At 35.5% G+C, this 9,811-nt stretch overlaps 2 protein-coding genes across 2 annotated transcripts; both read right to left on the bottom strand.

Moving 5' to 3' along the window:
* Positions 1-202: 202 nt before the first annotated feature.
* LOC129870767 (transcription factor MYB106-like) lies at positions 203-1,601 on the bottom strand. Its single transcript, XM_055945629.1, has 3 exons — positions 1,354-1,601; positions 1,075-1,204; positions 203-955 (listed from the first exon to the last, which is right to left on the bottom strand). The coding sequence occupies exons 1-3, from the start codon at positions 1,484-1,486 to the stop codon at positions 250-252; spliced, it is 969 nt and encodes a 322-aa protein (XP_055801604.1). The 5' UTR covers positions 1,487-1,601; the 3' UTR covers positions 203-249.
* Positions 1,602-2,854: 1,253 nt separating this feature from the next.
* Positions 2,855-3,238, bottom strand: LOC129869843 (secreted RxLR effector protein 161-like). Its single transcript, XM_055944436.1, has one exon. The coding sequence runs from the start codon at positions 3,236-3,238 to the stop codon at positions 2,855-2,857; it is 384 nt and encodes a 127-aa protein (XP_055800411.1).
* Between the last annotated feature and the right edge of the window lie 6,573 nt (positions 3,239-9,811).

Genomic DNA, 9,811 nt, shown 5'->3' with positions numbered 1-9,811 from the left:
AATCTAAATTAATTGATTTCGACTTTCTTTTGCTTTTGTTCGAATTCTTAGATACAGAACTCTGATCTATTGTTTTTGGTTAAAATATGACTTGCCAATTTATTTCTCAAAAATCTCTTTAAATGTGTGTCTTATTACAACAATAGAAAGTCTAAACCTTATGAAAGTAAATCATATTCCAGACTTAAAACAATAGATCCTTGTGAAGCTTTGAAACATGACACAATCATCAAAAACAATTCTTAATACTTAGAATAATGGAGATCCAATTGGTGAAGTCATGACCAAATGTGCTATGTTGTTCCAATTACTCTTGTTGTCTTCAAAATTTGTAAAGAAGCTATCCATATAATTGTCCATTTGTACTTCACTTGAGTAGTTTCCAGGGTTTTGGCTATAACCATATTCTGGAAAAAGCTCTGCTAACCCCTCAGTGATGGAAAATTCTGTTTGGATGTCATTATCTTTTGTTATTATATCTTCAAATGGGCAAAGGTCTTCACCAAGCTCAACATTTTCTTCGATATTGAACGAAGATGGAGTTGGAGAATTGCATATTTTTGTCCTTGAGTTTGTGAGAAAACCATCAAGAAGAATTGCACTAATGTCCTTTATAGTTGGTAGTTTTGTGCGCGACATTTGCCAAGCTTGTAGTATGTCAAGACAAGGGATTTGCTGCAAATTATAATGAGGACATTGAGGATTATTATTATTATTGTTGTTGTACCTGCTTCTATTTCGAACAGACCTAGCTTCTGCTTCAAGTCTAGCAGTCTCCCATTCAGCCATGTGGCTAAGGCTTGCAATGGACTTATAATTGGAACCATCTCTCTTTGGTTGATGAGTCATGGGATCAATGCCCATATTGATTAGTCTCTTCTTCAAACGTGTATTCCAATAGTTTTTTATCTCGTTATCACTTCTGTTTGGCAAGTGAGATGCTATTGTTGACCACCTTGATCGATAACGAGATGAACCAGTATGTTACTATTACACAAATCACTTAATAAAATATAATAACATAAACAACATCGGAGCCAGAATTTTAAATAAGGGAAATCAAAATTTCTTTACCTATTTCCAAGAAGAGCATGAAGTTGAAAGATGGTTCGTTCTTCCTCGGAGCTGAACTTTCCTCTCTTGATATTAGGCCTTAAATAATTGATCCATCTCAGTCTACAACTCCTTTTACATCGTTGAAGCCCTATACTCCAAATGTGGAAAACAAATGTACGTTAAATTATGTTAGCATAGTCAGAAATTTCATATATATAGTGTTAAATATACGTATATATACAAATTATTAATATTTGACTTATATATACAGTATAAAATGAATTAAGTTAATGTTACCTGCTCTAACAGGCAAATCACTCCAGCTACCATAGCCATGTTCCTCAACATAAGCCAAGAGCTTTTGGTCTTCAGCAGGTGTCCAGGGTCCTTTCTTCAAACCCTTTTTATCTAAACGTGGTGATCTTCCCATTTTAATTACCTAGCTCCAAATTTAATACTTATAATAAGAAGAAAAAGCAAGAAAGTGAAAGAAGAAATCTTTAAAATTAACAAAGAAATCTTCTTTTGATAAGATGGCTGATGGATGTAATGTGGAAACACAAGTGAGAGTATATATGAAGAAGCAATCATTAAATAGTATGACCAAAGTTGTACCACAAAATTTATAAGAATTAAATGGTAATTGATAAGTTTCTGAATAGAGAAATTTAAGATGGAACCTATGTTTATTTGATTCCTTAACTGGTGTGGACATGTGGTCCATAAAATAGTGAAATGATCCTTTCGAAAACATTAACTGATGGGAACCATAAATGGCTCACCAAATGAAATTAATAAGAGTCCCTTGGCAATTACTCTAAAAGAACAATAAACTGACACCCCATTTTATTTTTTTACTACAGTTTGATTAAGAATTACTCTAAAAAAATAATCTACGGACACACCATTTTATTTCTTTACTACAGTCTGATTCTTAATATGCTACTCACTCTATTCACTTTTACTTGTTCATTATATTAAAATAACTTTTTTATTTTTACTTATCCTTTTTACCATATCAAGAAAAAGATTTTTAAAAAAATTGTGTTGTATCGTTAACTTAAACTAGCAATACAGTGATAGAAAAAAACCAAAATTGAGAAATATTAATTTGTAAGTTGAAAGACAATAGAGAAGAGAGAGGCAATATAATCGAAGGAATTGTTTTTGACTGAATGACTAAAGAGCTGCAACTACAATCCTTTATAAGCAAAATAATGTGAAGCTAAAGATTAGGAACTACACCTAGCAGCCCACATTTCAAAATTATTTCCTAAAGACTACGACAAACATAAAATATAGGCATTTTATTTTCTAACAAAACTGTAATTTACTAAGCTGAATTATTAAAACTAACAATTTGCCTTAAACTTAAAGCTCTCAGGCTTCAGTTTAACCCTTTAACAACATGAAGGAGTGCTTCTATTTTTAAGTAGGAGACCTTTTTTTTTCACCACCTATATGGGACAAATGTTTATTTCATAAAGCAAGAGGGACTACTCATTTTTTCCTCCACTTCTTTTTCCGTCCATTTCTCATTCAACCTATCAATTAAACCCAACACTTCATTATTGAAATCTCACGGGAAATAATACTTCACATCGATGTGCTTTCTTCTTCCATGTAAAACAAGATTTTTTGACAGCTTAATGGCAGAGTTGTTGTCGCAGAAAATTGTAGTTGCTCTTTCTTGTTTGAATTGTAGTTCTTCAAGAATTCTCCTCAACCAAACAGCACAATAAGCACAATTTGTAGCAGCAACAAATTTCGCCTCAGTAATCGATAAAGTGACAAATTTTTACTTCTTGGAAGACCATGAAACAGCCCTTATGCCTAGCAAAAAAACATAGCCTGAAGTGCTCTTTCTATCGTCTTGATCTCCAGCGTAATCACTGCCAGCAAAACCAATCAAACTAGATTTTTCAACCTTCTTGTAGAACAAACCAAAATCCTTAGTTCCTTGTACGTAGCAAAGGTTTCTCTTGGTAGCTAGCAGGCGGATTTCCATTGGGATCTCCATATACCTACTTATAAGACCTACAACATACATGATGTCGGACCTTGCGGCAGTAAGATACATCAAACTATCTACAATATGTCTGTAGAGTGTGTTGTCTACCTTATCTCCTCTTCTAGCTTTGTTTAGCTTCAAGCCAAACTCCACTGGAGTGCATTTCTTCATGTTGAATCAGTCTAAAATTTCCCTCAGACATTTCTTTGAGAAACAAATATCCCATCATCAGATTGCACTACTTCTAAATCAAGAAAATAATGCATCTTACCAAGATCAGACATCCCGAATTTATCCATCATAGAGTTCCTAAAATCAGAAAACTTGGCACTATCATTCCCGATAAATATAAGATCATCAACATATAAACACACAATGAGCATTTTCTCAGATTCTCCAATTTTAACAAATAGAGAGTGCTCATATGGACATTTTAAGAAATCAACTTTCAGAAAGTACGCCTCAATGCGACTATACCCAGCTAGCGGAGCTTGTTTAAGTACGTAAAGAGCCTTTTTCAAATTCTATACATTATGCTCTATTGAAGACTGATTCAAAGTATGACCTGGTCAAATTTAATTTGTTATTAGTTTCCTATTTACTTGGGTTGTTAGCAGTCATGTTGCTGTATTTTTTTTAGTTTAGAGCTATTGGATAGTTGTTGTTTAGTTAGTGGAATAGTGGTTAAATTAGTGAACTAGAGGTTTCTGTATTTTGTAAGCCTATATAAAGTTTGTATCTTCCTTTATTTTATATACACAGAAAAGCTGAGTTTCAGTAAATATTAAGGCTTCTTACTTTCAATCTAGTAAATATTCAGGCCTCTTACTTTCAGTCTCTGTTCTTTAAGAGACATACCTTGGAGTCTAAAGGGTTTAAGTTGAGTAGGACAAAGACAGAGTACTTAGAGTGCAAGTTCAGTGAGACACCTCAGGAGGTTGTCGTTGAATTTAGGCTTGGTGCTCAGGCCATCCAAAAGAGAAGTAGTTGCAAGTATCTTGGGTCTATCATGCAAGGCAGCGGGGAGATTGACGATGATGTCACACATCGTATTGGGGTAGGGTGGATGAAATGGAGGCTCGCTTCCGGAGTGCTATGTGACAAGAATGTGCCACCAAAACTTAAGGGCAAGTTCTACAAAGTGGTGGTTAGACCGGCTATGTTGTATGGGGCGGAGTGTTGGCCAGTTAAGACTTCTCACATTCAAAAGATGAAAGTTGCTGAGATGAGAATGCCGAGATGGATGTGTGGGCACACCAGGAGCGACAGGATTAGAAATGAGGCTATTCAGGACAAGGTAGGAGTGTTCTCGGTGGAAGACAAGATGCGGGAAATGCGACTGAGATGGTATGGACATGTGAAGAGAAGAGACACAGATGCCCCAGTGCGGAGATGTGAGAGGCTGGCCATGGATGGTTACAGAAGAGGTAGGGGTAGGCCGAAGAAGTATTGGGGAGAGGTGATTAGACAGGACATGGCGCAGTTACAGCTTACGGAGGACATGACGTTAGATAGGAGGGTGTGGAGGACTCACATTAGGGTAGAATGCTAGTTCATAGTCTCTTTATTCTTCTCTATTCATAGGCGTAGTAGTGCATTACGATCTCTTGCGCTGTGACTTCTGATTTCTGTTATTTCTGTTATTATTTATTACTTTCTATGCTTTGATTACTCTATTTTACCTGTGACGCTATCATTATTTATTTAATCGTTATTTGTTATTTGTATTTATTTATTTGTGTTTATTTGTTATCTATTCGTTATTTGTTTGTTGTTTTTCTCATAAAGCTTTTAATTTCCTATTCTTATCTAACATTTTTATGCATTTATGCTTTTACTGAGCCGAGGGTTTCCAGGAAACAGCCGTCCTACCTTGGTAGGAGTAAGGTCTGCGTACATTCTACCCTCCCCAGACCCCATGTTGTGGGATTTTACTGGGTTGTTGTTGTTGTTGTTGTTGTAGTCTTTTTTCCCAACATCTCTGGTATCAAATCCATGGCAAGTAGAAACAATTCATCTGGTATGACACAACCACTCATTCTTATCTTCACGGGAGAAAGCTACAAATTTAGGAGTATTCATATGAAAACTATACTCAAATCCCAAAATCTTTGGGACTTGTAGAAAGTGGATTTGCAAATCCTGAAGAAGAAGAGAGACTGCGAAACAACAAGCAAAAAGATGTTAAGACACTGGTATTTATCCAGCAAGCTGTCCATGATAATGTTTTTACGCGGATCGCTGCAGCAACCACATCAAAGCAAGCTTGGTCCATTCTATAGAAGGAGTTTCAAAGGTCATTGTGGTGAGATTGCATTCACTTCAGCATGATTGTGAAACCTTGATGATGAAAAGTGGAGAATATATTGCTGATTTTTTGTCCAAAGCAGTGGCAATTGTCAGCAAAATGCGATCTTATGGCGAGAAAATTACTGACCAGACCATTGTGGAAAAGATACTACCAAGCTTGACTCTAAAATTTGATCATATATTTGCCCTTTCAAGAATTGATGGGGTCTCTTCAATCTCATGAAGCGAGACTCAATCGATTTGCTAAAAAGAATGAACAGAAGACATTCCAGGTGAAAGATGCAGCAACTAAATATGGATAAATCAATGATCCAGCAAGTAGAGGTCGAGGAAGAAGAGGATTTTTTGGTGGCCAAGGTCGTGGTTATGGAAAGGGTAGAGGAAGGAATGATAGGTACAAACAGTTCAATGAGCAATGTAACACAAAAAATGGCATTCAATGTCATCATTGTCAGCGCTACGGTATATAAGGGCTGACTGCTGGTATAAAGACCAGAAATTAAATTTTGCAGCAGGAGAAAATGAGAAAGGAAATTATCTCTTTATGGCTTGCGTAGATACAGACCATGAGCCAAGTGATTTATGTTTTGTAGATAGTGGTTGTTCAAATCATATGGCGGGTGTTAAAGGAGCTAGATAAGAAGCTAAAGAAAACGGTGCATCTTGGCAACACAAAAGAGATGCGGGTTGAAGGAAAAGGCACTGTGGGTGTCGATACTAGCCACGATAAAGTAAAAATATTATAATGCCCAATTTTTGCCTGATTTAGGATATAATTTGTTTAGTGTTGGACAAATAATGACTAATGGGCATTTTCTTTGGTTTGATGATGATGCTTGTGTCATTACAAATAAGAAGTCAGGCAAAAAGGTTCGCATCACCATGACACCAACAAAGATGTTTCCGCTGGATGTTTGCAATATGGAAAATTTTGCCCTTGCTGCAAGTGCAAAGGATGACTCAAAGTTGGCATTTATGGAAAACAAACTAGAAAGTCTATTCCTATTGGAAAATCTTGGAGGGTTTCAAAGTATCTTAAATTAATATATGCTGATTTATGTGGACTTATGCATATTACATCTTTTGGTAGGAGTCGTTATTTTCTAGTCTTTACTAATGATTATAGTCGCATAAGTTGGGTCTATTTTTTGGAAACCAAATCAGAAACATTTTAGAAATTCAAGCATTTCAAAGCCAAGGTTGAGAAACAAAGTGGTCTGTCCATCAAAACCTTTCGCACTGATAGAAGCGGCAAGTTCTTATCCAAGGAATTTAATCTCTTTTGTGAAGAAAGTGGCATCCACAGGGAGCTAACAATACCTTATACTCCTGAGAAAAATAGTGTCGTTGAGCAAAAAAATCGCACTGTTGTGGCGATGGTAAGAAGCATGTTGCAAGCAAAAGGACTTCTGAATCATTTTTGGGCTAAAGTTGTGGCGACATTAGTCCATTTATTGAATCTGTCTCCCATAAAGGTTGTTATGAATCAAACTCCATTTGAATCTTGGAGGGGTTAAAAACCATCTGTAGGTTATTTAAGAATATTTGGTTGTATTTCTTATGCTTTGATAAATTTCCAATTTCTTCATAAGTTAAATGGAAAATCTGAAAAGTGCAATTTTATTGGTTATTGTACACAATCCAAAGCATATAGATTGTATAACCCCTATAGTAGAAAACATTTAATCAGAAGGAATGTAGGAATGTAGTATTTGAGGAAATGGCAAGTTGGAATTGGAGTGGAAGCAATGGTAAGATGCCAGAGCAGATTCTTATGCCGAATGGAATAACTTTTGATGAAATTCAATAACCAACTTCTACAGCTACATTAGCGAGTTCTTCTACAATTGTCACGCTCCGAGAGGGTACCCTAGTCGTGGCCAGCACTCAAAAGCCATTGCTGGCTCCCAAGCGAACCACTTGGTCTGATCACACATTCATTCATTCAGCGGAAGACTTAGTTTAAGAGAAAAACAAATCTTTGTGGGCTAACTCAATCATCAATCTCCATCATTCTAATCAGAAATATAGGTTTGGAAGAAAACTAATCAAGAGTTAAAGACATCAAAATAAATCTATCACTATCTAGTCTATGAAGCCTCTATCTCTACTACCCAAATGGTGCCAATGACAGGTTCATGACTACCTAAAAAAAACTACTCATAAGCAATGGAAAGAATGAATATGATGCCTCCGAAGGCAAGGAGGTCTCACCACCATCAGGAAAGAAATAGATCATCAACGAAGCGTCTATTGATGATCTCTAATACCTTTTCCTGCATCATAAAATAATGCAGGCACAAATGAAAGTCAGTACATGGAATGTACAAGTATGTAATATGGAATAATGAAATAACAATAAATCAAAGGTACTCAAGATAGAATGAAACTCACTCAACTCAGTATGATATGCAAGTATAAAATATAACAATGCTTTAAAAGGACTCAGTAATATGCAACTTGTTTAAACCATGTCATATACTTTCATACACAACTTGGGAGTCTCTCTTAATTGACAATAATCCCACCACCTATAAGTAGGTTAAGTACAACGAACCGACGTTGTTGCCATATCTATCTAATACTTGCCAAGGTAAAGGATTCATCTACCAATCTAGATCCACCAATCAATCAAATCCTATCTTTTCAAGACAATGAATTAGGGAAACATCTGACTTTAACAGTTCAATCCTCTTCTACGCTGGCTACGTAGTTATAGAGTTTTACTCTCACTCAATTCGATGCTCGATACTACTCCAAAAACTCAATATGCTCATGCAACTTAAATAAATCAGTTCAATCAAAACTTTCGACTAGTCTAGTTGGAGTCCCATCTAAACTCAATCACATCTCAATCATTATACTCCTTCAAATCAACTCAATCCAATCCACTCATTGAGATTAAATGCTCAACTCTTTTAAATATCCTTAAAACATGCAATTTTGACTCAAAATATTGCATCGCGAAATCCAGATTAAAACGGTTAAAATCTTAAAGACTCTTTCAATTCAACTCGGGTTCAACTCATGCTCAAATCATTAAGTTCTTTCAGAAATATATTGGTATATCCCGTATTTTATATGGTTGGATATTTTAAAGTAGCCGTGGTAAAGTGAAGGGAATGACCATCTTCCAAAATTTATTTTAATATACAAGTTGGTTATGAATATTATTTATGAACATTAATAGTGTGGAAATTTGGAAAAGGCAAAGGGCAAAAAGGAAAATTCGCAAAGTGGCCTATGGTAGTATTGTGGAAAGCTAGGGGTAAAACGAGAATTTCACAAAGTGTTCAAGAATGTTCTTGAAAGCCCAAAGTGTTCAAGAAAGTTTATGTAGGGGTGCACTCTTTTATGGCCATGTGATGAATATATATAAACCAAAGTGTACATGACAAGACAAGTAAGTCATCTTTATTTTTATTTTTTAAAGAAAGTTCTAGAAAAATGGAGAAGGGGTCATGTGTCTATATTCATATTTGAGGGACTTATTTTCAAATATGGATAACTGGTGGAATATATATATATATATATATATATGTGTGTGTGTGTGTGTGTGTGTGTCTTATGACTCATTAGGGTCATTCTTATCCCAAGATAATTCTAGAAAATTCAAGAGGAAGAAGAGAAGAGAAACTTGAAGCTAGAGAGAGAGCTCAGTTTTGGGAGAGAAAAAAAGAGGTAAGTCTCCGATTTCGCTCCGTAAATTAATTATCTAGGGTATACCAAGATGTTATGAAGGTATTGGTAATGTAAATTTATGGTTTGTAGCAGCCAAAAATATTACCAAACAACCCCAAAATTTTAGCTGCACTACGAGAGCTTTCGAGGTAAGTTTTGGCGAGTTTTAGTGAATTTTGAGCAAGGTAAGGTTTTTTATTTCAATTGACGTTTATGAGGTTGTTATGGGGTATGTTAAATGTATTAAATGATGCTGGAAGTGAAAAAATGTATAATGATGCTTGACGTTAGAAACAACTAAATGGAAGTCGTAGTAGTTAAATCGAAGTCGCGTAGTGTGTTGTCGTTGTAGTGCTGCGGTTGCAGCTGGTTGGGTTGCATGTTGCAGGGATTTAAAGTGTGTTAAAAATGGTGTGGGGACTTCTGGTTTCATCCACACTACCCCCCGTTTGGTATGGTTAAAGATTTTATGAAATAAAGGTTAAAAACTTTATTTTGGTATCGTAAATTTTGAGCTAGTTGTTTGGAGTTGTATTGTGGGATATTGAAGTGATTTAATGGTATATGTGCTGCTGGTTATTGTTATTGGATGGTTTTTGATATTCTGGCTGAGTTGAAATCTCGGAAATGATGTATTTACAGGGGAAGTGCTGCCGAAATTTCGATAGAAAAAATATTATTTTAGAATGAGAATTTTGGATATCTACAGCTAATGTTTGCATTCTTTAACATTATTATAGATTTTTGGGAAGG

This window comes from Solanum dulcamara, chromosome 10 (assembly GCF_947179165.1).
Source record: "Solanum dulcamara chromosome 10, daSolDulc1.2, whole genome shotgun sequence".
NCBI classification, from domain to species: domain Eukaryota; kingdom Viridiplantae; phylum Streptophyta; class Magnoliopsida; order Solanales; family Solanaceae; genus Solanum; species Solanum dulcamara.
The sequence above is the reverse complement of the archived record's forward strand: the minus strand, read 5'-3'. Positions and strand labels throughout refer to the sequence as shown.

What these genes read in the sequence shown, in the direction of transcription:
- LOC129870767 (XM_055945629.1), bottom strand. Translation starts at nt 1,486, where the DNA reads ATGGGAAGATCACCACGTTTAGATAAAAAGGGTTTGAAGAAAGGACCC. An exon ending in TGATTTGCCTGTTAGAGCAG is followed by an intron (nt 1,205 to 1,353) that starts GTAACATTAACT and finishes TTTGGAGTATAG; the next exon opens with GGCTTCAACGATGTAAAAGG. An exon ending in CATGCTCTTCTTGGAAATAG is followed by an intron (nt 956 to 1,074) that starts GTAAAGAAATTT and finishes TTATCGATCAAG; the next exon opens with GTGGTCAACAATAGCATCTC.
- LOC129869843 (XM_055944436.1), bottom strand. Translation starts at nt 3,238, where the DNA reads ATGAAGAAATGCACTCCAGTGGAGTTTGGCTTGAAGCTAAACAAAGCT.